Below are 27710 nucleotides of genomic sequence, written 5' to 3' on the forward strand. Positions count from 1 at the left end.
AGAACAGGATCCCCGCAATCCCGAATCCTCAATAACCTGAAGGCCTGGCTTCAGGCCCAGTCCTGCGAGCCAAAGGGTCCAAACCCTCATTAGGCTTGGGGCGGTCGGGGAAGAAGAGCTCAGTGTCCCGAAATATAACTCCACCAGCAACAGCAGCTACAGACCGACTGCCGACTGGTCGGGTTGAGCACCCAGCGCACTGCCCTCCCTCCTGCCGGCCCGCACGCGCACTCTCCCCGCCGCTGCCCGCCCCCTTCTCACGCCCGGGACGCGCCTCCCTCCCTCCCGCAGTCCAGTCCCGCCGGCTCCGCTCTCCGCAGCCTCCTGCTCCCGCCAGGCCGGGTCAGAGCCGAGCATGGAACCCGGGGAGCCCCGGGAGCCCCGCGAGCCCGGGCCGGGAGCAGAGACCGCCGCGGCCCCGCACTGGGAAGAAGCCAAGACTTTCTATGACAACCTCGCGCCCCAGAAGAAACCCAAATCGGTAAGACCAGGGCATGCGTATGGGACGGGGCGGGGTGAGGGTCACACCCGGAGGGGTCGTCAGCCCTTCGGAGAGGGACCCGTGGCGCCCCTCCGAGAAGGGACGCAGGTCCTCATCACCAGCATATGCCAGGCCGTTGGCACAGGCTCCGTTTTATTTTAAGAGCTCTGGTCGGGTGTTTTTTATCTCGGGACTCCGGTTCCACGCCAGGATCCTCCTCCCCCATGCTGTCATCAGGGCCCAGCTCCGGGCCGCGGCCCAGCCGGGGACACGGGGGCAGCACTTGTTGGCAAAGCCGGTCGGTCAGCGGCGCCTGCAGCAGCGCCGGGGCTCAGGTAACCGGACTCTGTAAACCCGGCTCCTTGCTGTGCGCTCCGGTTTCTGCCATCCTGCGCACAGGGCTCGGGCTCGGGCTCGGGGTGCTGGGCTCCCTGGGTTTTAAGAGAAGGGAGCTGCACTGGAATCTGTGCTCTGAGCTTAGGGCTCTGCGTCCCTGGCTCTGGGGTCCCAGCGCTGGACTGTGCCCCAGCTCCGGGCTCTGCTCCCCTCACAGGGTAGCCCTCGCTGGCATCAGCGTTTCTGCTACCTAGGTGGTCGCCTCAGCCCTCCAGGACTCACGCGGAGGAGTCTCATCTCCCCTTGGTTCCTGGGCCTTGCTCACACCAACTTCCCCGATCTCAGAGCCTGGGAAGGGGATGGAGAATGGAAGCTGGTTCAGAGCATCCTCCAAAGAGCTCTAAACTGACCTTAAAGCACCCTGCTGCTTCCCTCCCACGAGGCTCACCTTGTCAACAGTCGTTCCCCCCTGCACCTCCAGTCCTGCTCAGCAGTGCAGATTGAGAGATGAATTAGGCTGAGTCCCTGCCCCAGGAGCTCACAGAGACCCTAGATATGGTGAATGCCCAGGTGAAAACCTTAGCAGTGGGAGCGTAAGGGAGGCAGTGACTGCCAACTCAGGAATTCTTGTAGAGGTGGCTTGATTTGGGCTGATCTTAAAGCCTGAGTAGGTGGACCTTCCCAGACAGGGAAACAGGATAAGCAAAAGACACATGGTCGATGTCTTTGAAACTGAGTGAGAAAATAAAATGCAGGATCTTTAGGAGAGGAACTGGGGAGATGCCAGAGACCCACAGAGGGCCTTGAGTGCCGCATTAAAAAATCCAGATCTTATTCAATGGGGTTAGAGGTCTTAACATTAGGCTCCATGAAGACCCATGTTTCAGGGTGTCTGCTCACAGGTGAAGTCAATTCATTTTCTTTCTTCCTCAAACTATGTTTTACAAAAGTAAAAATATGTGATAAAATTCAGCTCACTCAAATGTGTTATTGGACATTTTAGCACCTTGGAGACTGCCAATGTGTTACCTTATGCTACAGGTCGATTATCTTTTTTAGCAAACCTCAGAAAAAAGCTTTTATGGTGATCTGTTTTAATAGAAGAGTATCGTGAGGTTGCTGACAATTGTGGTTGAGTTTCCCAAAGCTTGTAGTTTAAAATAGAACAAAACAAAAAAGCCTTTTTACCATTCGCAGCCACTTATTGGTATGAATCAGGACTTTCTCAATGCTGTGCAAAAACCAGCAAATTGAAACATAAACAAACTGACTAGATGATGAAGTTTAAATCCTCACTGGTCTCCTGTATTCATTGGTGGACATTAAATATAAATATACCATGAACATCTGAATACATAATACATTTGAATTCATGTGTGTGAAAGTGAAAGTCGCTCAGTCGTGTCTGACTCTTTGTGACCCCATGTACCATGTAATTCTGTACCATGGAACTGTACCATGGAATTCTCCAGGCCAGAACACTGGAGTGGGTAGCCTTTTCCTCTTCTAGGGGATTTTCCCAACCCAGGGATCAAACCCAGGTCTGCAGCACTGCAGGTGGGTTCTTTACCAGCTGAGCCACAAGGGAAGTCCAAGAATACTGGAGTCGGTTGCCTATCCCTTCTCCAGGGGATCTTCCTGACCCAGGAATTGAACCAGGGCCTCCTGCATTGCAGGCGGATTCTTTGCCAACTGAGCTATCAGGGAAGCCCTATTGAATTCATGGTATGAATTTATACCAATAAAATATGGTATGATAGGGTTTACATATTGGGGCTCCCCCAAAAAAGTTTATTTGCATCAAATGTCAACCTACTTTTTAAACAAGTATGAAAACCATTATGAGCTACCACAGGACTTTTCAACAAGGGATTAACTTGGTTCGTTTTCATTTTAGCAAGGTCACTTTGCTAAAGTGAGGCTGTGTTTGTGGATGGCTTGGAGAGGGTGTGCCTGGTAACAGGCAGAGCAGTGAAGAGGCTGGTTCCTGCCTGGGGAGGAAGCTGGACTAATGTCATGGCCTGAGGGATGGAAAGAAGGGGATGGAGACGAGGGTAGTGAGTGGAGCACACACCGGTCCGTTTCCTCCGGGAGCTCAGGCCCAGTCGTCAGTTATGACCTCTTGTCTGGTATGACCTCTCAGTCAGTCCCTGGGCCTTGTCATTCTCTGGGAGGCAAGGAGACTGGCGGCTTCCTGGCCCCTACTCCTTCCTGCGGGAACCCCTCCCCCACAGGCTACTTTGGGGGCTTTGGGCCTCCTGGGCCCCATGCTGGTCTGGCCTAGGCGTATTCTCATCCCCCAGCTCCTGAGTGAAATAGTTAACCCCGAAGGTCTATATGAGGCCCTCACCTCAAGAGGTCAGAGGACTTCCTCAGTCCAGACCTGTCTTGTTCCCCTCTCCTCCAACAGTTCTTCTGCCTCTGAGTCATTCTAGAAACAGTAGCTTGTGGCTGTGTTCCTATCTTGGGCCCAACAGGCAAAAGCCCAGGGCCTCAATGCGAGCTCCTCGGGCAGGCAGGGTGGGGCTAGGTTGCCCTGCATGATGCCTCAATCCTTGTCCCTGAAGCAGCAGGAACCAGCCGGTCCCCCAACACCACTCCAGTGAAAGACAGAGAGAGCTGGTGGGACCTGGCTCCTTGGAGCCCAGAGCTCCTAGACTGAGACCTTGGTCTGGCGTACAGGATCTTTCTGACCCATGGTTCAGTCTGGTGTGTGGACTTCTTCCTGATTTCTGGAGGAACTAGGGTTCCTCTAACTAGGGTTAGGGTTAGGGTTAGGTGCACCTGATGGTACGTGACGGGGTGGCCTCCCTCTGCAGCGAGGTCCGAAGACATCTCTAGGTGCTTGGCTTCTCCCCAGCTCTGAGCAGCCCCTTTTCCCTGTTCTTTCAGCTCTGCCTGGAATCCGGACAGGCTGTTCCTGTCTCCCAGCTGGGATCTGAATTTCCCACAGCAGCTAAGGCCCTAGGCCCTTAGACTCCTCCTCACTTGTACAGAGTCAGAGCAGGCTAAGCAGGAGAGCAGGGTCCCATCCTGGGACTCTCCATTTTGGGGTAAAGAGTCCTACCCTTAGAAACCTCCGTCTGAAGGCATGGTGCCCCTCACCAGTTTCCCCAGATCTGGAAAGGGAGGGCAGGGGGGTAGGGAAGCATCCAGGACAGTGCTGAAGTAGTGGGGGTTGGGGTCTTCCAGGAGTGATTGACAAGGGGAGTAGAGGTGGGTGGTGCTGCTGTGTGGACAGAGGCCAGAGGCTTAGGATCTTATCCTGGCTCTGCCGTGGCTTTGCTGGATGACCTCGAGTAATACTCTGCCCGTCTCTGGGCCTTTTTCCCCATCTGTCAAAGAAGGAAGTGGAGGCTCCTGGGACTGAGGCAGCTGGGACCTTTTCCTTGCAATGGCCAGAGGTGGGATGCAATGGGATATAGGCAGGTCAGTCGGAGAAGACCCAGGACACAGAAGTCTGGCAGGGACTGTGGGACAGAAAGTGAGGAGCGAGACCTTGGATGGTTGCCTGGGCTGGAGCGGAGGCTTGGGAACCTGCCTGAAGGGGCTGGGAGGGCAGCTGGCTCTCTGTCCTTGAAGGGGTGATGGGCCTGTCCCTGGGGCAGTAAGCTTAGGGGGCAAGGCAAGCTCAGCTCCTGCCTTGATGGCCAGCAGACCTCCTGGGTTTATGAGAGCGGGTCTCCCCATCCCCTCAACTGTACCCTTACCGTCCCAGGCCATCCCTCTATTACCCCTTTTTTTAAATTTTTACCTTCCTTCCATGAAGGCTCACAGTGGCTGAGGGAGTTGGGAGGTACCCAGTCCAAGGACACACAGACACGGGTGGTGGCTGGCAGCTGACAGAGTTACTGGGCTGAGCCCCAGAGGACGGTCACCTGTCCTGCCAACACCTTAGACTCGCCCTGCTGGCCCCACACACTGTCTTGACTGGGGTAAAAGTCAAATGCAAACTGAGGTCTGCCTCATGAGTCTGGGGACTCTGGTCTGTTCCTACTTTGATGTTCTAAAGGTTCATTAGCCACTATGGCTACTTAAGTTTAAATTGATTAAAATGACATGCAATTAAAGATTCAGTTCCTCCTTCTCACTGGCCGCATTTCAAGTGGCTTCCTAGCCACATACAGTCACATGGACAGCATTGGACATTTCCATTTTCACAGAGAGGTCTACTGGACAGTGTTCCTCTGCAGGGGGCATGGACCTCTGCCTTGGGGGTAGACCACAAGCTCCCTGGGGGCAGGGTCACATCTGTATGGTTTCCTGCCAGGTCCCCCACACAGTGCCTGTCACGTGATCATCACTCAGTCTTGTCAACTGATTGGGACCTAGGCTTGACTCCAGAGGGAAAAAATGGGATTGACTGCGTGGCCAGCAGGGCCGTTAGGAGCAGGCCACAATGCAAGGTCCGTTTAGGAGCCTTGCCCCCAACTTGAGTCCCTGTTTCCTCATCTGTCCAATGGGAACCATGGTCCCAGGATTGCTCAAGTCACAGAGATGTGGTGGGACTCTCTAGACAACGGTGAGTCCCTTGGGGACCTGCATTCTCATCCTCCCCAGGGATTATGCAGGATCCAGCTGCCGCCTGTGGTGGCATTCCCTTTTCCCTATTCCATGGGAGGTGCTGAGGAGTTCTGAGACCCGCATGGGCCCCTGAAAGAAGGCCTTCTGGCACCTGCCTATTCTTCTGGGCTCAGCTACACTCTGCCCCCATGCACAGGGCTCTGCTCACCTTTGTGAAGGCACGGCGTGTGTTCACACCTCCTCATCCCTTCCTTCACCCCACTCCTCCTTCAAGGCTCTGCTGAGATGCCTCCTCCCCATAGCAGCTTCCTCTGAACTTTGCTTTCGCTTGGTTCTAGCATTCATTTCAGCCCCTTTTGCACCTCTGTTTACCCGTCTTTCTCCCCCACCAGCTTCCGACTCTCAGGGCAGGAGCCGAGTCTCTACCAGGATCAGCCTCAGGCAGAACCCAGGTGCTTGGCACAAAAAACCAATGAACGTTGGTCAAATCTGCATCAACTCAAACAGTGTTCTCTGAGCATCTACTGTATTTCAAGCAGTTTGAATAGATAAGGGCACTGCAGTGGAGTTTCTAGTTCTTGTTAAATTTGTTATGGCAAATACTGTCTCTCATTAAAATATATTGCTTAAAAGTTCAGAGACATTAAATATTTACTGAGCACCTACTATATGCTAAGCACAGTTTGGAGGACTAGAGATACAATAAATGAACAAGATAACTCTTGTTCCTGCTCCCTCAGAACTTAAGCATGGTTCCTGCTTCTAGAACTCTGCCTAGAAATAGAAATAGTTAAATAAGCAATAGGGCTTCCCTGGTGGCTCAGTGGTAAATAATCCACCTGGAAATGCAAGAAACTTGGGTTTGGTCCCTGGGGTTGGGAAGAGCCCCTCGAGTAGGAAATAGTAACCCATTCCAGTATTCTTGCCTGGGAAATCCCATGGACACAGGAGAGTTGTGGGTTACAGTCCTTGGGGTCGCAAAAGAGTCAGACATGACTTACCGACTAAATCAGCTCAATTCAGTGCAGTCGCTCAGTCGTGTCCGACTCTTTGCGACCCCATGAGCTGCAGCACTCCAGGCCTCCCTGTCCAACACCAGCTCCCAGAGCCTATCCAAACTCATGTCCATTGAGTCGGTGATGCCATCCAACCATCTCATCCTCTGTTGTCCCCTTCTCCTCCTGCCCTCAATCTTTCCCAGCAACAGGGTCTTGTCGAATGAGTCAGCTCTTCGCATCAGATGGCCAAAGTACTGGAGTTTCAGCTTCAACATCAGACCTTCCAATGAACACCCAGGACTAATCTCCTTTAGGATGGACTGGTTGGATCTCCTTGCAGTCCAAGGGGCTCTCAAGAGTCTTCTCCAACACCACAGTTCAAAAGCATCAATTCTTCAGCACTCAGCTTTCCTTATAGTCCAACTCTCACATCCATACATGACTATTGGAAAAACCATAGCCTTGACTAGACGGACCTTTGTTGGCAAAGTAATGTCTCGGCTTTTTAATATGCTATCTAGGTTGGTTATAACTTTCCCTCCAAGGAGTAAGCGTCTTTTGATTTCATGGTTGTAATCACCATCTGCAGTGATTTTGGAGCCCAAAAAAATAAAGTCTCTCACTGTTTCCACTGTTTCTCCATCTATTTGCCATGAAGTGATGGGACCGGATGCCATGATCTTAGTTTTCTGAATGTTGAGCTTTAAGCCAACTTTTTCACTCTCCTCTTTCACTTTCAACAAGAGGCTCTTTAGTTCTTCACTTTCTGCCATACAACTAAGTAACAACAACAAATAAGCAATTATGTATATATATAGTTGTTGTTTGGGCTTCGCTGGTGGCTTAGAGGTTAAAGCATCTGCCCACAATGAGGGAGACCCGGGTTTGATCCCTGGGTCAGGAAGATCCCCTGGAGAAGGAAATGGAAACCCACTCCAGTATTCTTGCCTGGAGAATCCCATGGATGGAGGAGCGTGGTTGGCTAGAGTCCATGGGGTCACAAAGGGTCAGACACGACTGAGCGACTTCATGACAACGACGATGGTTGTTGTTACCAGAGGTTTATTGAAAATATTACAGCAGAGCAGAAAGATTTAAATGGCTCCACATGGTGTTTTGAAATTTATCCCAACTGTAGGCTGAGTGACCAGCAGATTGGACAGACTACCAAAGTCCAAGAGAGTCAGCATTTCCTTAGTGTCAGGATCTACTTCAATGAATTTTACTAAAAGGAAAACATTTACTAAATTTACTAAATTTTTACTAAAAAGGAACTTGGTAGGAAAGTTAGCAAGCCCATTACTAGGGATAAGGGATGGTTTTGTAAAGATGACATGTAGTTTGAGACCCGAGGGTTGAGTAGAAGTTAGCTGGATGGGGAGTCAGGGAAACAGCAAATCAGTCAGAGGAAACATCCAGTGCAAAAGTTCAGAGAAGGGGCGGGGGAAGATGTACTCAGACATGAGAAATGTCAGATAGAGCAAAGCAGGGTAATAAGAAGGTAAGAGAGGAGACAGAGGTAGGGATCTGTCATGGAGGGCTTCCTACTCCATCCTCAAGGCTGCTGTTCAGAATGTGAGAAGAATTTGATGACAGTATGTGCGTGTGTGCTAAGCCACTTCATTTGTGTCTGACTCTGTGACCCTATGGACTGTAGCCCACCAGGCTCCTCTGTCCATGGGATTTTCCAAGCAAGAATATTGGAGTGGGTTGTCATGCCCTCCTCCAGGGGATCTTCCCAACCCAGGGATTGAACCTGCATCTCTTATGTCTTCTGCATTGGCAGGCAGGTTCTTTACCACACAGAGGGCACTACTGAAGGGGGTGGGCATGATCAGATCTGAATTTGAGAAAAATCCCCTGATAACAATATGGACCACATATTGGAGGGAATAAGAGATGGTGATGGCTGGTCCATGGTAGGGAAGACAGGAAGAAGTGGATGGATTCTAGTGGAGTGGATAGGTTTTAGTGACTGATTGATGGGGGACGGAAGAGAGGAAGAGGGAAGACTTGAGGTCGACTTCCGGGCTCTGGGCTGGGTGATGAGTGGTTGGTGGTGTGGAGCACTGAGATGAGGCTTGAGGGTGGACAGATTGCTGTCCTTGGGAATTCAGCCTTGGGCATGATGAGTCTGAGTGTTTGTTAGTCAACTGGGCAGTTAGAAATAACAGTCTGGAGCTCAGGAGAAAGATCTGGGCTGGAGACAGATTTTCTTCTATAATTGTCATGCTTCTGGGCACCATTTCTTCCCAAGGGCATGTAGCTCCCATTTTATAATGGAACCCTTCTGAAGACCATCTTGATCATCAATCATACTTTGGCTGCTTACATTGTATTCACTTTTCTGTCATGTCAAGATGGCCAGCTAGACTGCAAACTCCCCGAGGACATGTGCCTCTCACCAGATTGTCCTCCTCCATGGGGAGTCATCGTTTCCCCCCAGTCCCCAGCTGGGTTCTTCACCAGAGGGGATCCTAATCTAGGTCTGTCCCTGCCCAAGACTGAGCTCCTTAGGGCAGAGGCCGGGCCTGGGGCCTCTCCCTGTCCCCAGTTCCCAGAGGGGCTGGTACTTGAGACCTGCCTCAGGGAAGTCTGAGGGTCGGCCCCTTCTCCTGCATCCCTGCAGCCCAAGCCTCAGAATGCCGTCACCATTGCTGTGTCCTCCCGAGCCCTGTTCCGCATGGACGAGGAGCAGCGGATCTACACGGAGCAGGGCGTGGAGGAATACGTGCGCTACCAGCTGGAGCACGAGAACGAGCCCTTCAGCCCTGGACCAGCCTTCCCCTTCGTGAAGGTGAGGGGCAGTCCCACCACTGGCCATACAAAACCTTCATGGGCATTAGCTAAAAGCCCTCCCATGGGAGTTTGGGGGTGGTAGATTACATTTAGGATGGATAAACAAGGTCCTACTACTACATAGCACAGGGAACTATATTCAATATCCTGTGATAAACCATAATGGAAAAAATATGAAAAAAGGAATGTATAAAAATGCATATTCTGCTGAAAATCTTGTTATAATTTCAGACATAGTATTCATCCAAGGAACACTGTTGTTGTTGTTGTTTTAATCTTTATTTATTTGGCTATACTGGGTCTTAACTGTGGCATGCGAACCCTTACTTGTCACATGTGGGATCTAGTTTCCGGTCCAGGGATCAAATCTGGGCCCCCTGCATTGGGAGCCCAGGGTCTTAGCCACTGGACCATCAGGGAAGTCCCCCCAAAGAAAACTGTCTTTTATTATAGGTTAACTATTTAGAGAAGAACATAATAATGTAACTGAAAAATACCTTGATCTAATACATTGAATTATTTTATATTTTGTATTTACTATTATCTACTGAATTTGCTTTTACTTATTTAAAGAAATCTCAATTACTTCTTATTTTTTAAAAAAGAAAAGCACTCCCATAGGGGTTTGAATAAAGGAAAAGGGTCCCCTCTGGGTAGTGCTACCCCACAGGACCGTGACTTGGCAAGGGGACAGCCATTGTGGGAAGAAGAGTCCTCCCCATCCCCTGAATGAATACAGCCCCACCTCAGATAACCAGCTTAGTTCGTGGAACCTGAGCTGAATTTCGACTTCCACTCACCCTTTTAGTGAGGCATCGAAATCTAATAATTTGCATTATTGCATGGGCAATAATCAACCCATACAAGGACAGAGATTAGGAGGTGATTGTCCATGTCCACTGATCTGACCTCGAGCCCAGCCCCTAACTTCCCCTCCCCTCCCAGTACTGGATCCCAGCCCACCCCACATCCCCAACCCTGGCTACTAACACCAGGCATCAGTCCTTGGGGGATCTGAGCTCTAGGACCCACTTTCCCATCCAGGCTCTGGAGGCTGTGAACAGGCGGCTGCGGGAGCTGTACCCTGAGAGCGAGGACCTCTTCGACATCGTCCTGGTGACCAACAACCATGCTCAAGTGGGTGTCCGTCTCATCAACAGCATCAACCACTATGGTAAGCATGACAGCTTTGGCCATGACATGATCCCTAGCAGACACCCAGGGTTGGCATCACACCTCTGCAGTGTGCAGGTATACGCACTGGAATCTTAAGCCAAGTGGGGTGCTGGTAAATAAGCTCTTTCAAAAAACAACCCCCCCCCAAACTCTGATCACAGCATTGCCATTTTCAGGGTGTAAATATTCCCACTGTGGCTGATGTCAAGCTACCAATAACTGAACAATCTAACTAGCTCCAAAAGTCCCTGAATGTTTAGCATTTGGCCCTTGCAAGCTGATACAAGCCAGCTCCAGCACATCCTTGCACAGGCCCCACTTCCTTCGTGATCCGACAAGATATTTGCTGTCTCTGTGCCTCAGTTTCTCTTTGTAGTGGGGCTGACAGGTCTTACAGGGCTGCTGCGGGAGGCAGGTGCAGTCATCAGAGTGAAGGGACTTTGTGTCTTAGTCCAAACTCTTGATTGAAAGTAATGGACCCTCTAGAGCCAGCCTTAGCTCGAGAGAATGATTTCTTACTAGGTTATTGGAGTGCCTCTTGGAACCACGGGGAAGGAAGTAAAATTGAGCCCAAAGGGCCTGAATCCAAGTGCTGGTAATCTCTCCAGGGCTCTTTTTCTCTCTGGACCACAAGAGCCCTAATTTCTGCTTCTCTCAGAAAATCCATTCTTTTTTTCCTTGTTGTCTCTTTTTCTCTTTCTCCAAACTATGTTTCTTTGTTTTTCTTGAATATGGCCCAAATTTACAAGTTTACGAGTCCTTGTTTTCAGCAATCAAGAGAGCGAGTTGGCATTATTTTAATCCTAATTTCAAATTGTTGGAAGCAGGGGTGATATTCAAAATGTTTACCCATTTTGTGACACAAGCACTGAGAAATCAGGACAGACACCACCTATGGTGCCGAGGCAGGGTCCTGAAGGACCCCTGCTCTGCCCTTCCATGGTGGACCGTCCTGTGTGCGGGGCTGGGGCAATGACGGGGTAACTCCATGGGTTCAGAGCAGCAGCTGTTGACTGACAAGCAAAGTTTTACAATCTGCACAGACATGGGTACCAGGTGACTATCAGCCCAGACTGGAAGAGAATCTGACTGGCCCAGCTTGAGGCAGGTGCCTACCCCAATACAATCGACTATGATGAGGAAGGATCGACCACAAGCCACGTGTCTGGGGACCTGCCTTTGTAGTACTGTGGTTCCCTGACAAGGGGATATTACTGTGAGCCAGGCAGCCCCTTCAGAGATGTGGTCATCCCCTTTCGTGGATGAAGGATGGAGTCGGGGGGGCTCAAAGAGAGGGAATGTTGGCCTAAAATCGCTCAGAGAATCGCTCTGCTGCCCCACCACCACTCAGAACCAAGATGGCATCCATTGGACACGGAGGGACCACTCTGAGGTGCTGAGGGTTGACCCAGACATCACCTGGCTACTTTCTACCTCCTCCCCAGACCTGTTCATTGAGAGGTTCTGCATGACAGGCGGCAACAGCCCCATCTGCTACCTCAAGGCCTATCACACCAACCTCTACCTGTCGGCTGATGCAGAAAAAGTGCAGGAAGCCATTGATGAAGGTGAGTCAAGCTGGAGAAGGAGAGTGTGGGGGATCTGGCAAAGAGGAGTGTGAGGAGCCAGTCTCAGAGATGGACAGCCCGGTCCTAAGGCTCTGCGTGGGCGCTAGGGGTTGCCATGGTAACTGGAAGGGCAGGCCCTCCCTTAATTCCTATGACCTGTCCTGTAAACCCTGAGAACAAGGCCCCATCTGTTTCACTCATTGCCCATCTAGTTCCCTCTCCCACCTCCTGCCCTACCATGTTAAAGGGTGCTTTTACTCATCCACATCACCCAGATGTCAGTTTCTGTGGGAACGCTCTTTACAGCCCAGAAAGCTGTTCCCTTCTAAAAAAAATCCTCCAGGTCAGTAGGAGTTCTGATTCCTTTGTGACCATGGGCAGCCTCTGTCCCTCTCTGGGCCAGTGAGGAAGGAGATCAGTACTTGTCTCGCAAAGTGTATAGCAAAGTGAGTCAGTTATACATATATTCATTCTTTTTTAGAGTTTTTTCTCATATAGGTTATCACAGAATATTGAATAGAGTTCCCCGTGCTATACAGTAGGTTCTTGTTGGCTCTCTATCTTATATTTAGTAGTGTGTGTATGTTCATCCCAAGCTCTGACTTACCTCTCCCACCAATATTTCCCCTTTGGAAACTGTAAGTTTGCTTTGCAGCCAACGATGTGTTCACTTACTTCTTCCTCTCTCATGCTATCTCCTGCCTAGAAGCCTGTCCTCTCTCCCTGCTGAGGCCTACTCACCTGAGCTGCTTGGGGCTCCAAGAGGCTTTCTTTCAGCCCAAAGCAGAACCCATTTTCCTAGACAGATGTCACACCCTCTGGTTGGGACCTTGGCACTGTCCTGCCTGAGTCCCTCTATATGTCTTTAAGTTAAGCCCAGGCTGGGGAGCAGGGCATAGTCAGGAGGGAGGCCCTGCTCAAGATCAGATGATTCTGGTTCATCCTGGCTCTGCACTGGCAAAGCTGAGAAGGAACCTGGCCTGATGTCTTGGCCTGATGCTTATAGCATCCTCAGGCTTAGTGAAGGTGAGGTGAAGCTGGCATTGCTCACTCCTCCCAAAGCTCTGCCTCTGCCCAGACCTAAAGACCCTAGATCCCCCAAGGGCAGGGCTGACGTGGCCTTTGGAGAGGTAAAGAATCGAGGATGGGCTGAACACACTGCCCAGGTCTCCAGCTTCCTGAAACTGCTCTCTGTCATCCAGTGAGCTCTAGCCTGAAGCTGGGGTTTGCAACAGGCATACTGGGCCCCATGGAGAAGTCCAGAGTCTGTACACAGAGTCACATGTCATTACTGCTGCCTCCTATGGCCACCCACGTCGCCCCAGGGAAACTTTAAAGACCAGGCAGCCCTGAGTAGGGCATGTGGGTGTGGTTTACCTGCTAAGTTATGTCCTATTCTTGCAACCCCATGGATTGTAGCCTGCCAGGCTCCTCTGTCCATGGGATTTCCCAAGCAAGAATTTTGGAGTGGGTTTCCATTTGCTTTTCCAAGGGGTCTTCCTGATCCAGGGATCAAACCAAGGTCTCCTGCATTGCAGGCAGATTGTTTACCGTTTGAGCCGCCAGGGAGTAGGGCATGCCTGGCTGCAGACTAGGGGGTGCCCACAGTGCCCCCACCCCAGACTGAAGCCTGGGATCCCTGGACAGAGCTGAAGCATCCTTAATTTTATCTGGGTCCAGAGACGGTGAGGGACTTGCAGGAACCAACAGTAAGAGAGTAACTGAGGCCCAGCCAGGGTCAGGAGTCCTTCCTGGCCCCCTGTAGATCTACATCAGGGGCCTGTGAGGAGCCCCAGGAAGGACAGTGGTGGCCTGGGGGTCCCTGCCTTCCACTCAGGACTGATTCAACTGTCCATACCAGTATGGCCTTGCCAAAGTATTGAAAAACTAAAGAGTCTCTTGATGAAAGTGAAAGAGGAGAGGGAAAAAGTTGGCTTAAAGCTCAACATTCAGAAAACTAAGATCATGGCATCCAGTCCCATCACTTCATGGCAAATAGATGGGGAAACAATGGAAACAGTGGGTTTGGACTAGCATATTAAAAAGCAGAGATATTACTTTGCCAACAAAGGTCCATCTGGTCAAGGCTATGGTTTTTCCAGTGGTCATGTATGGATGTGAGAGTTGGACTGTGAAGAAAGCTGAATGCCGAAAAATTGATGCTTTTGAACTATGGTATTGGAGAAGACTCTTGAGAGTCCCTTGGACTGCAAGGAGATCCAACCAGTCCATCCTAAAGGAGATCAGTCCTGAGTGTTCATTGGAAGGACTGATGCTGAAGCTGAAACTCCAGTACTCTGGCCACCTCATGCGAAGAGTTGACTCACTGGAGAAGACCCTGATGCTGGGAGGGATTGGGGGCAGGAGGAGAAGGGGATAACAGAGGATGAGATGGTTTGATGGCATCACTGACTCGATGGACATGGGTTTGAGTAAACTCCAGGAGTTGGTGATGGACAGGGAGGCTTGCCGTGCTGCGATTCATGGGGTTGCAAAGGTTCGGACACGACTGAGTGACTGAACTGAACTGAACTGAATGGAAAGAGTGACTGAGTTTATTTTTTGGGGGCTCCAAAATCACTGCAGATGGTGATTTCAGCCATGAAATTAAAAGACGTTTTTCCTTGGAAGAAAAGTTATGACCAACCTAGACAGCATGTTAAAAAGCAGAGACATTACTTGGCCAGCAAAGGTCCATCTAGTCAAAGCTATGGTTTTTCCAGTAGTCTTATATGGATGTGAGAGTTGGACTATGAAGAAAGCTGAGCACCGAAGAATTGATCCTTTTGAACTGTGGTGTTGGAGAAGACTCTTGAGAGTCCCTTGGACAGCAAGGAGATCCAACAAGTCCATCCTAAAGGAAATCAGTCCTGAATATTCATTGAAAGGACTGATGCTGAAGCTGAAGCTCCAATACTTTGGCCACCTGATGGGAAGAACTGACTCATTGGAAAGGACCCTGTTGCTGGGAAAGATTGAAGGCAGGAGGAGAAGGGGACGACAGAGGATGAGATGGTTGGATGGCATCATCGACTCAATGGACATGAGTTTGAGTAAACTCCGGGAGTTGGTGATGGACAGGGAAGCCTGGTGTGCTGTAGTCCATGAGGTTGCAAAGAGTCAGACATAACTGAGCGACTGAACTGAAAGTATTGAAAGTCCCCCATGCTGATTGATAAATATTAATAGCTCCTGCCCTATGTCTTCCAAGTGCCCTCCTGTTCTCTGGGACCCCCTCCCCCCAGACCTTCCCTCAAAGCAGCAACTGAAGGGGAAACCCTGGCATAGGCCAGGGTCCTCAGAGCCCTACTCAGAGATAAAGCCACTGTCCCTTCTTTTTTTTTTCGACCTCATTTCATGCAGCATGTGGGATCTTAGTTCCTCAACTGAGGATCAAACCTGTGTCTCTTACACTGGAAGTGTGGAGTCTTAACCACTGGACTGACAGGAAACTCCCTCCACTGTCCACTCTTACTGGCCTATTTTGTAATATTCTGAATGTTGGCCCTCCTTCGCTGGGCCCTGAGTCCTGGGTGAGGCAGGTGGGGCAAGGAGAGGGTGAGATAGCCCTCTCCCGGCCCCCCAGGCAGCTGAGGCGGGTGTCGGGGCACCGATTACCCAGACGAGGGCGGACGGTCTTGCCTGTCTCCATGCAGGGATCGCAGCGGCCACCATCTTCAGCCCCAGCAGGGATGTGGCTGTGTCCCAGAGTCAGCTGCGTGTGGCCTTTGACGGGGACGCTGTGCTTTTCTCGGACGAGTCGGAGCGCATCGTGAAGGCCCATGGGCTGGACAGGTTCTTTGAGCATGAGAAGGCCCACGAGAACAAGCCTTTGGCCCAGGTGCTCCAAACACTCCTCGGAACCCCTGGGTGGAGGAAGGAAGCTCCCCAGAACCTGCCCTTGACTGGAACCTCCAGCCCAGAGCCAAACCCCAAGCTCAGCCCAGAATCCAGCCAGGGCCCCTCCCCAGGCCTCCAGCGCTCCTTCCTCTCACCTGACCCCTGGCTCCCCTCAATGAGCTTCTGCCTCTTCTCTGAGCCCCCACCCCTCTCATGGCATTCCTACCCCCTCTTCGAAGCCCCCATTCTCCCTTGAAGCTGCTCTTTGAAGCCCCTGCCTCTTCTTTGCAGCTCCTTTATGAGGTCTCCATCCCCTCCCTGGAGCCCCCATCCTCCTCCTAAATTCCCACCCCCTCTCTGAAGGCCTCTATGTTCTTCCTCGGTCTCCATCCCTTCTCTGAAGTCCCCATCCCTCTCTGAATGCCTCACCCTCTCTCTCTGAAGCTGCCCTTCCCTCTCTGAGATTCCCCTACTCCTCTGAGCGGCGTCCCGTCCTCTCAAGAAGCCCCTGATTCCCTCACTGGAGGAAAGGAAGAGCCAGACAAGTGCCCCTCCTCGGGGCAGGGAGATCCAGCTGGTGTGAGGTCTGGGGCAGCCCGTCTGCTCTGGGCCATACCAGCCCTTCTCACTTTCTGTCTTCCATCCACTGGCTGGGGCCTCGGGGATCCTCGCTCACCCCCAAACTACTCAGAGTCTCCCTGAGAGCATAACACGACCTAGAGCTGGTGGAAATTCCCTGGGGTTGGAACTACTGGGATTCTCCAGCCCTTGGGGAGCTCCTGTCTATGCTTTTAACAAAAATCTGGGTGCTCAATAACCCCAAAGTCCATCTCTCCAAGAGCTCAGCTGGCTTTAGCTATGACCCCCAAGTATTCATTTCACTTCCTTTCTTTTTGGTTCCTTCCTAAATCCTTGGGAATCCAGAGGAGGACAGTTTTTGTTTTTTTTTTTTCGCCCACTAAGTGGGAGGCAGAGCCCCAGGAGACCTCTGCTTTCCCCAGGTCACCCAGTAAGTGAGGGGCCTACCTTTCCTGATGTCCAACTGCTGTTACAGTTTTCTTCTTTATCATGTTCTGGTTCTTTATTCACACTTCCTCATGAAGTTTCATTGTTCCAGGCACTGTAGAAAGTAAATCCTTTCCCTGACCTTACGAAATTGGAGCATGATGCTCTGAGCCACCCACATGCCCCAGGAGCAGTGTTGATACTGGGCAGTGATTCATTGATCTGTCTGTCCCAGTAGTTTGCAACTAGAGTCCATTCTGTTTGAAGGGTGCCATGCCATAGTTACTAAATATTTTTAATCTCCTCCCTGCTGATGAGTACCAAAGCCACATCTACAGAGCCGTAGGACGGACACCCACATATCTGGTGGGCTGTTACAGTAGCAGTGGCCCGGGTATGTTTTTTCTGACACAGGTATATTTTTTCAATCACAGCAGTGTGGACACCTAGACTGCCACGGGTACCAACAATCCAACTGATGCATGCAGTGGCCCGAGCAGGCAGAGCAGAACTGAGAGGTTTAGGGATCCTGAAACACACTCTAACCACAGACAGCTAGATCTTAGTACTATAGGGAGGAGCCCAGCTGGTGAGGGGGCAAGTGTTTGGGAGATGGGTAAGCTCACAGCGTTCCTTTGCCTTCTTGTAGGGCCCCCTAAAGGGCTTCCTGGAGGCACTGGGGAGACTGCAAAAGAAGTTCTACTCCAAGGGCCTGCGACTGGAGTGTCCGATCCGCACGTACTTGGTGACAGCGCGCAGTGCAGCCAGCTCGGGGGCCCGGGCTCTCAAGACCCTGCGCAGCTGGGGCCTGGAGACGGATGAGGCCCTGTTCCTTGCAGGAGCACCCAAGGGTCCCCTTCTGGAGAAGATCCGCCCGCATATCTTCTTTGATGACCAGATGTTCCACGTGGCTGGGGCTCAGGAGATGGGCACGGTGGCCGCCCATGTGCCTTACGGTGTGGCTCAGACATCCCGGCGGACCTCACCTACGAAGCAGGCCCCCCCTGCACAGTAGCTGAGCCACCAGCCTCGCTGACCCACAGGCATGGTTCCCAGTCCTACACGTCACCCGATGGACCCTTCTGGTTCCTCACCTCCCCGCCCTTCTGCATGTCTGCCCTCATTCCTGGGAGTGAGGTACCTGGAGAAAACTGTGCAAACGGGGCCAGCATCCTCACCAGCCCTCCTTTTAGGCAAACACTGTGCCATGATCCTGATCTTACTCAGAAAGTGAGACTGTGCAGTGTAGCTGAGTTTCAGGGGGAAGTTGATGAGACTGAGGGTGGGAGAGTCAGAGCAGCCAGGATGCCTCAAGGGGGCCTTCTGAAACTAGCTCAGTGTAGTACAAAGAGATGGGATCTGGCTTCTAAGCTCTGTCTTGGCATTAAGTGTATGACTTTAAGTTCCCTTGCAAGGGACTCTAGGATGAGGTGACCTCCCCCTGCAGTGCACTGGTGAACACTCCATCCTTGCAGGAGCCCCTGCAGCCCCTTTGTCACCATTTCCTGGGGGAGAACGCTCACTGCTTGATGAGTCAGTTTCCCCATCTTCTGGGTGGTTTTCAATTTAGCTAAAGAAGCTTGGTTTTTATAAGATCGCCCTCTTTGAAGGAAGCATGGTGTGCCGGGGCTGCTGCTGATACATACGGCGCTTTTGTACAAGTTTTAGAAGGACGAGGTCTTTGGAATGAATTATGAAAAGGGAACCCTCCCTGTGAACTGACCCAGACCACACTGGGGTACACAGCTTGGTTAGCAGGATATAGGCTGGATTTCAGCCCCTGCTGGCTCCTCAGCCCAGAAGCCTTTGTCAAATGGGCAAGACGCACAGTCATCCACAGCCACTTCCCTACGGTTTTACACGTTTGGGAACCACTGGACTAGATGACCTGTCTGCTTCCTGCGATCCCCTGACTCATCAAGGGTCAGCAGAAAGGTGCTGGTGTTTGTGGAAGGAGTGAGGGAGTGAATTTAACTTGCATGCAAACTCGCCTATGGCCAGCAGGGGGCACTGCCGGATCAGTGCTTCCTTTGCTGTTGTTTTTTAGCCAAATTTAATTTGTTCCTCCCTGCCAACTCCCGCATCTCAGCCCTTACTCCCTCAGCGATTGTATCCTGCTCTGCTGCCAAGCAGCCCTGTTGGTGAAGGAAGAAGTGGAGAATTGGTGTTTACCGTTGTGAGCCCAAATGCAGGAAAGAAATCTCAATGACTGAAGTGGGAGGTCAATCCAGGATTAGCCTGAGGGAAGGCCTGCCTGGGGTGATGTAGAAAGTGCGAAGAGGTCTGGTTTGGGCCATGACTGGCTAGTGAGGAAGGAGCTGAAATGTGCACTAGCAAGAGTCTCCAGCTATGGGATTCTGAGTGGAAGTGGTGAGCTCTTTGGCTCTCAAGATGCTGTGCAAGGGACTCCAGGATGAGGTGACTGGTGACCTTGCAGGAGCCCCTACAGCACTTTTGTCAGCACGTACAGGGGAGACCTCTCATTGCTGGATGAATCAGCCTCTTCCTTTGCTGACCAGCCTGGCTCTCTCTGGAGAGAAGGTGGGACCTCCAATGATTAATCCCACGGGAAGACCCAAAGGGGTAAGCAGACATCAGTGGTGGGGACTGATTGTCTAGCTCCCCAGGGGGAATCCCAGCTGTGAGCAACTGCTTTATGAAGAAAGTGGAGAGGTGTGCAGGGGAGCTGGAATGCTTCTGGGGGGCATCACTCTGGGAAAGGAGTGATGGGCAATGTGGAGCCTGTCCTTTGTCCTTCTGAGGACTCAGCCCAGGGTCCGAATGGCCCAGGTTCTGGGCAGTGTAGGGCATAGTAGCAGAGTCAGAAAAATAACCCAGGAGGGAGAACAAAGTGAGAAGACTGAGGTGGCTCTGGAAATGAGCAACAGTTGGTGTGAGAAGAAGCCTGGGCTCAGCTGGCCCTCTGAGTGCTGGAGCAGCCAGGAGTCTGACTGTGGGGAGGAGGAGTAAGGCTGTGCAGGGGATGGGGAGTGGAGGGGCGCTGAGGCAGCCCTGCTGACGCTTTATCAGGGAATGGGCAAGTGATAAGGATGTCCTTGCACAAGGTCATTCCCATCCACAGCCAGGCCCCTTCCAGCCAACAGAGGAGGCGTCCGGTCAGAGGACCTGGTTTGGAGCTCTTTCCTCTGCCGAAGCTCTCAGCCCAGCCAGAGATACTGCGAGACCTGAGGACAGCCTCAAGTAGATGAAAAGGAAGAGAAGGAGCTCAACCCCAGTCACCCTTGATCTTGGCTGAACCATACCAAGGCCTTCTGCCTCGCTCCCTCTGGGGTCAGAATCACCACTTGGATGAGCCTCCGGGGCTCTCAGAGCCAGCTGGGAGCCGTGAGAAGCCTGAGAGGCTGGGCACAACCAAGGCTCACTGCTCGGACTTGGCTGAGGGACCAGGGTGGACACGTGCACTTCGAGGACAGCACCAGATGTCACCTAATTAAGAAACGCCCCAGGAACTCTGAAGAGGTCCTGCCTCTACGGCCTTGTGATCACAGGGCTGATTCTCCCAGGGCTCTCAGGAAACAGGAAGATATGATGTGGAAAGCAACAAGATAAGGTGCAGTAAAAGCTATCTATTTCACTGGAGCACTGTTAATAGACTTGGACAGCCCTGGGCAATGAGACACACGAGGGTCCAAATTCTATAATTGAAACCATAAATGAGCATTTCAGGCCTGGAAAAGAGCTTTCAGTGGCTGCAATAAAAGGCCAGAAGTCCTGGGGGCAGGCTGAGGCAGCTGCCAGACACACCTGATTGTTTCAAGCGGTGAGGAGGTGTGCTGGGGAGAAGAGTGTTTATTGTGTCATCAGGCAAATTAAAAGTGAACGTGAAAGAGGAGAGCGAAAAAAGCTGGCTTAAAACTCAACATTCAAAAAACGAAAATCCGGTCCCATTCCAAAAACGGTGTCCGGTCCAATCACTTCATGGCAAATAAATGGGGAAACAATGGAAACAGTGACAGACTTTATTTTCCTGGGCTCCAAAATCACTGCAGATGGTGACTGCAGCCATGAAATAAAAAGATGTTGGCTCCTTGGAAGAAAAGCTATGACCAACCTAGACAGCATATTAAAAAGCAGAGACATTACTTGGCCAACAAAGGTCCATCTAGTCAAAGCTATGGTTTTTCCAGTGGTCATGTATGGATGTGAGAGTTGGACCATAAAGAAAGCTGAGTGCCGAAGGATTGATGCTTTTGAACTGTGGTGTTGGAGAAGACTCTTGAGAGTCCCTTGGACTGCAAGGAGTTCAAACCAGTCAATCCTAAAGGAAATCAGTCCTGAATATTCATTGAAAGGACTGATACTGAAGCTAAAACTCCAATACTTTGACCACCTGCTGGGAAGAGATGATTCATTGAAAAAGACCCTGATGCTGGGAAAGATTGAAGGCAGGAGGAGAAGGGGACAACAGAGGATGAGATGGTTGGATGGCGTCACCGACTCGATGGACGTGAATTTGAGCAAGCTCTGGGAGTCGGTGATGGACAAGGAAGCCTGGTGTGCTGCAGCCCATGGGGTCGCAAAGAGTCAGACATGACTGAGCAATTGAACTGAACTGAGGTAAATTAAAAAGCCATACAAGCACCAGAGCTCCTGGCCCAGCCAGGGACTGCAGCGATGGAGCAGAGAGAACATAGCTTCTAACCAAAATCATGGCACTCCTGCAGAACATGTTCCAGGAAATACTTACCAACCAAGCTCCAGACCCAGTGGAAACTGCCAGTTAGTAAAACAGAAGCCCTGTAACTACGCACTGAGACTTCCAAGGTCACTGCAAAACAGTCCTCTCTGCTTTCTGAGAACCCAGTCAGAGCGATGGGGATGTAGCAGAAGATGCCAGAGGAAGTTGAAAAATCAGGAAGAACTCTAAATCCAAGGTGGATTCCTCATTATGGTGATATTCAACTGGTGTGCACCAGTCCAGACTAACTGGTGCTTATAATACTGAAATGCCTCCATAACAGTTATAAATAGCATTGTCCTGAGCCCCTGAGTGCCCCCTCCCCATTGTCTCAGCTGCCCTGGCCCCTCTATCTTCTTATGTTTCAGCAAAAAGGGGCTGTGAGAGTCTGTGCCAGCATGATGGATGGCCGGTCTCCACTCTGCTGGTCTCCCGACTCTGCTGGCTTAGAGAGGTAAAGTGGGTTGTCCAAAGTCACACATCTGGGAAGTGGCAGCAGGAGAACTCGAGCTCATGTCTGTCTGATGCTGGGAATCAGGCTCTTAACTCTTCTGCCAAATGGCCCATCCACATGCATAGATGTGACACTTCCTAACACCGGACAGTCTGTTGAACATATTGACTCCCTGCCTGGCAAAATGCCACAATAGACTTGAGTGGGTACATCTTTGTTGCAGCTTCCTAAACAGCAAAGAAGAATTTAAGCTAGAATCAAACACTTGCAGACCTTCTGAAGCACCTCTAGACACCCCCACGTTCTGTAGAACTCCGTATGTTTGGGCTGATGCTGGGTTTGGCAAACTGCGGCACCTTGGGCCACATCTAGCCCACCACCTGTTTTTCTTTTTCATGATTTTCTTTTTTTATTTTTGGCTGTGCCAGGTCTTCGCTGCTGCGTGGGCTTTTCTCGAGTTGCGGCAAGCAGGGGCTACTCTTTAGCTGTGGTGTGCGGACTTCTCCTTGTAGTGGCTTCTCTTGCTGCGGAGCAGAGGCTCTAGGGCGTGTGCAGGCTTCAGTAGTTGCAGCACGTGGGCTTAGTAGCTGTGGCTCCAGGCTCTAGGGGGGCCTTTGGCAAGTGCCTCAACTTTCCTGGGACTATTTTCTCCCCTCAGTCGTGTCCGACTCTTTTTTGTCGCCCCATGGACTGTAACCCGCCAGGATCCTCTGTCCATGAGATTTCCCAGGCAAGAACAGTGGAGTGGGTTGCCATTTCCTTCTGCACCTACCGTCTGTTTTGGTAAAGAAATTGCATTGGAATATAGCCATGCCCATTTGTCTACATATGTCTTCGGCATTTGAAATACAGCAAGAGAGTTGAACTGCTTCAACAGAAACCAAGGAGCTGAAATTTTTCCTCTGGCTCTTTGTGGAAAGAGTTTGCTGACCCCTGGGTTAAGGCAGACATCCCTGGCCCACTCCTCAGTGGGAGAGACCAGCTTACATCCACCTAAGCATTTGGAGGTAGAGGCTGGCTAGGTTGCAGAGGGGACAGCAGGATTGGGTTCTGTGCCCATCTGCGGGCATCATCAGGGATTGTAGGCACTGAGAATCTTGATGCTAAACACAGTACATCCTTAGCATCTGAGGACTGAAGATTTCAAGGTCTTTTTTCAAGTGACATGGCGCACTGTAATTTGGAATTTTGATCCACACATATGATTTGAGTGCTGGGTGAGGGGCAGGGAACGGGACCCCTGGCTAAAGCTGAGCCCAGCTGGCTAGCTCGTATCTGCTCAGCACAGCTGTGTGGTTCTCAGCTCATGATTGCCCCTGAGGAGTCTCTTGAGAAGTGAGAAGTGCTGGTAGATAGATGGGCCTTAGGTAAATATTAGTTTGGGATAAAGTGAAGTGTCCCCTGTTGACTTAAGGACCCGGATCTAATAAGTCATCCACATGCTGTCTGTGGAAGCAAGAACTAGCTCTTCACAAAGAGGATTCCAGGGAGAATTTCAGCTGGCTCAGAAGTTACTGATCACGTAAGATAAAACTCAGGTGAAAGCTGGAATGACAGTTTTCTTGTGGTTGTCAGAGAGTGACAGACATATATACCCTCATGCTGGAATTGTGGATCAGGAGAAATCTGGAGATTTAGGGAATGGCAAGTGTAGAAGTGGTCTTACTTTACTGCCGTGACTGCTGGCACTGTTCCATAGTAGAAGGATACCCCTCATTTTTAAGCGCAGACCTGGCTTCAGAATCCTTCTCAACCCAGCATTCTAGGGAGCCACCACTGGTGGGCTGGAGTTGACACGAAAGATGAAAACCCTGTTTTGCCATCCCTATTGGTGGTGGATATTGCTCTTCAGGGGGGCGTGCAAGGCCCTGAATGTTCGTTCTCTGATGCTGTGCTGCAACTCTGAGGATGCCAGGGTCTCCCTTGACTAGCGGAGAGGAGGGAGGGAGGGAGAGGACGGAGAATGGCATCCTGGGTTGGCGGCTTCCTTAGAAGGGGTGCCTGAGGACTTCCTTAGTGGTCCAGTGGTTAAGAATCTGCCTGCCAATGAAGGGGACACAGGTTCGATCCTTGGTCTGGGAAGATTCCACATGCTGTGGGTCAGCTAAGCCCATGAGCCACAACTATGGAGCCTGTGCTCCAAAGCCTGCGGGCTGCAACTACTGAGCTTCCATGCCCTAGGGCCTGTGCTCGGCCACAAGAGGAGCCACCGCGATGAGAAGCTGGTGCATCACAGAGAGTACCCCCACTCTCCACAACTAGAGAAGACCTGTTGCAGCCAAAATGGAAATAAAATAATTTTTAAAAAATAGAAGAAGAGGTGCCTGAGAAGCAGTGTCTCGGGTTTCACCGTCTTCAAGCAAAGTACAAATGCCCTTCCTACCAGTAGGGGCCACTGCAGGCCAACACGCTGCGGCTGGCTGTAGTTTGTGGTTTTCTTCGCTTTTCTCCCCTTCCGGGTTATTTGGTGCTGTGCTGGACTCCTGCACGTAGCTTTGTCAGAAAGGACTTTGGGTGCTTTGAAGATGTTTGTTAAACATACCTTTGTGATGAGCTGCTCTTACCAACAATCACTGTGATGGTGTGTATGCACACACTCATGAATATGTGCAACACGGCAAAAACTGCACTTGTGCATGCTCTTTGTACATGTTGTGGTTTTGTGGGTGTGTATAATGGTTTTGTGGGTGTGTATAATGGGGCAGATAACTCTGCTAATGACTGAACTTGTGTGTGTGTGTGTGTGTGTGTGTGTGTGTGTGTGTGTGTGTGTACAAGATGGTTATCTCTGTTAACCAAGGGTCCTGGATATACTGATGGCCAGCCCTGCTTCCTGGGACTAGTCCTGGCTCTTTCTGTCATCTCATGGGCCTTTGCACAAGTGCAGCGTGGGGCTCTCTGAGGCCAGGCCCCTTATCTATCTCTCCAGCTTCTAGCCTCTGGCCAACGAGGTCTTGGTTCCTCACCCTCTGCCTCCCACCCTTCATCCCTGCAGCCTTGGAAACAAAGTGGTAGAATCACTTCTGATTGCACCTGCCTCACCATCTACATTTATTTCTTCCCTTCCCTTGACAGTCCCAAGGCCAACATGTACAGTTGGGCAGATTGTGCACTGCACAAATGCAGATGGAGCCATTCACACTGTGAGTGATACCTCCTAGGCATCTATAAAAGCTGCTAACAGTACCCAGCTCCCCCAGTCATCTCATGGCCATAGCTAGGAAAGCTGCCTTCTTCCCTGCCCTCCTGGTCCAGCCTGGCCTAGACTGGGATTGTCCTCCACTTGGGTGTTCTGGTCTGATCCAGAAGGAACTTACCCTTGGCCTCGATCAGGAAGTATCTGATGGGTCATTCCCCAAGAGAGCTTTGGATTCAGTTTATGAAAATGAAATACGGCTGGCAACTTTTCGGTCACAAACCAAAACTCTGCAGACAGGGACCCTGACTTCCACACTCCTGGCCTGCAGGTGAATACATCTTCATGGGCCAACTGTTAAGATGGGTCTGCTATGGAATTAGGGTAGAAGCCTCAAGTCTGGGTGTGTAGCTGCATCAGATAGAAAATGATGAGGTCACCATAGACTGGACGTCTGGGCCAGGCCACAGACTCTGATGCCTCCAAGGGCCAGGCAGAAGACATGAATGAGCAAGAGGATTAGGCAAGGACTGTAGCAAAATGGGGAACACAGATACTGTCGTCTGACACGGTTGCTTCTGTATGGGAATGTGGGCTGCTGTTGCCAAATATTCCTCCCCATTTTCCAAGAGAAGCTGGAAATTTGGACTTCTAAATGTTGGCAGCTATTATGAATTTAGAAAACACTGTGTGTGCCAAATAAAACACATCTTACAGGCCAAATCCGGCCTTTGAGTTTCCAGTTTGCACCCTCTGACCCAGGCTTGGTGAATTGGGTTTTTCAGAAACGAGTAATTAAGAGTATGAAGATAGAATACTCAGACTCACAGAGCTTTGGATCTTTATGAGACCCTGGGGATAACCTGGTTCATACCTTTGTGTGTTTTAAACTGTGTACATATAAACTCCTTTATTAACAGTATACATATCTCTGGACTTCCCAGGTGGCGCTAGTGGTAAAGAACCCACCTGCCTAATGCAGAAGACTTAAAAGACTCAGGTTTCATTCTGGGTCAGGAAGATCCCGTGGAAGAGGGCATGGCACACCACTCCAGTATTCTTGCCTGGAGAATCTCATGGACAGAGGAACCTGGCAGGCTCCACTCCATAGGGTCACACAGAGTTGGACACAACTAAAGCGACTTAGCTCGCACACACACGTATCCTTACGTTCTAGTAGAGGTGTTAGTCATCCAGTCATGTCCAACTCTGCGACCCTATGGACTGTAGCCTGCTTGGTTCCTCTGTCCATGGAATTCACCAGGCAAGAGTACTGGAATGGATTGCTATTTCCTAATCCAGGGGATCTTCCCCACACAAGGATCGAACCCAGGTCTCCTGCATTGCAGGCAAGTTCTTCACCATTTGAGCCACCAGGGAAGCCCATATCCTTAAGTTCTAATTTCTAATTACAAACATCTTGGTACCCCCAGTTTAGAAGAAGATTTTAAATGAAACCTCTACCCATAGTGGGCTTGGGTCTACCTGTCAGAAGCCCTATTTTATACCATTTGTTTTATGATGATAGGTCTACTTCAGTCTTTTGCAAACATGGGCTGCCCTGGCCTTCCTTATAACCTGGCTTCTCTCGTTTGCTTTCCATGGTAGACCTGTAAGTGCCTCCTTAAACAGGTGGAGCCTGTGTTTCTTCATCTGTGGGACTTCCCTTGCCTGGGGGCGAGACCGCTCCCACTCTTCCCAGCATGACCCCTCCATGGTCTGCCCTCAGCCCTCCGCAGGCCCTGGCCCTGCCTGGCTCTGTAGCATTTACCCAGTCATGCAAGAAAGGGCGCTACGTGCTTGTTGGCGTGGGTTCCTCTCACTGTTCATGCTTGTCCTACTCCTAGTGTTACAATCTGGCCTTCTGCTTCTTAAAAGCCATTCAAATAAACAGAGGACTTTTAAAATAAACTTACATTGCCTTCTTGTCGCCCCCTCACAACTGTACTCACCACCTGGCTCAGGGTCCCTTCAAGGAATGCCTACAGAGGGACTCCCCTGGTGATCCAGTGGTAAAGAATCCACCTTCCAATGTAGGGGACACGGGTTCAATCCCTGGTCAGGAACTAAGATTCCACATGCTGCTTGGAACAATGAAGCCCACACCCCACAGCTAGAGAGCCTGTGCTCTGCAAGGAAGACCCAGTGCAGCCAACATTTATTTTAAGAGATTAAACAAGGAAATGCCATTGAGGACCCATGGAGTGAGCAGGCCTGGAATCAGTTCCATCCTTGAGTATCGGTGTCTTTCCATGGACTCTCCCCACCCACTTGAATACCAACTTGAGGGGAGATTGTGTGAGCCCATCAGAAGGCCAGCTTCCTCCAGCAGTGTTCTTGGCGTGGACCCAATATCCCTGTCTGAAAGTACCAAGGAGCAGGGAGGGGGGACGGAGTGGGAGGAAGAAGAGGAGCTAAGAGAGTGTGTGAGCTGGAGAAGGAAGGGAGGGACTCAGATTCCAACCTCAGCCCCCACATCATCTCTCCTCTAGCACCTCAGCCCCCGTCCACAGCCCAGCCAACCTAGGGCTTCCGTTCCACCCACCACCTCATTTCTCTTGCATTCTCTTTTACCTCTCTCTGGTGAGGCCCTGTCCAGGCTCATCTCAAACACAACTTCCTCAACTAGGCTCCCTCAAAACTCTGTGTATCGAGGGACAGATCACGTCCTCCCTTGAACAGTATTTAGGTCCA

At 51.0% G+C, this 27710-nt stretch overlaps 1 protein-coding gene across 1 annotated transcript; it reads left to right on the forward strand.

Annotated features, from left to right (window-relative positions):
* Positions 1–190: 190 nt before the first annotated feature.
* On the forward strand, positions 191–26905 carry NT5C1A (5'-nucleotidase, cytosolic IA). The gene is made up of 6 exons (XM_061122302.1): positions 191–481; positions 8969–9136; positions 10183–10312; positions 11760–11882; positions 15539–15723; positions 17377–26905. Exons 1-6 carry the CDS (start codon positions 356–358, stop codon positions 17740–17742), a joined length of 1098 nt encoding a protein of 365 aa, XP_060978285.1. The 5' UTR covers positions 191–355; the 3' UTR covers positions 17743–26905.
* Positions 26906–27710: the final 805 nt, after the last annotated feature.

This window comes from Dama dama, chromosome 20, assembly GCF_033118175.1.
Source record: "Dama dama isolate Ldn47 chromosome 20, ASM3311817v1, whole genome shotgun sequence".
Lineage (NCBI taxonomy): Eukaryota > Metazoa > Chordata > Mammalia > Artiodactyla > Cervidae > Dama > Dama dama.

Bases quoted from the DNA above. Each gene is read 5' to 3' on its own strand.
- NT5C1A (XM_061122302.1), top strand. From the start codon at position 356: ATGGAACCCGGGGAGCCCCGGGAGCCCCGCGAGCCCGGGCCGGGAGCA. The intron at 9,137-10,182 runs GTGAGGGGCAGT...TTTCCCATCCAG, and splicing joins CAGCCTTCCCCTTCGTGAAG to GCTCTGGAGGCTGTGAACAG. The intron at 11,883-15,538 runs GTGAGTCAAGCT...GTCTCCATGCAG, and splicing joins GCAGGAAGCCATTGATGAAG to GGATCGCAGCGGCCACCATC.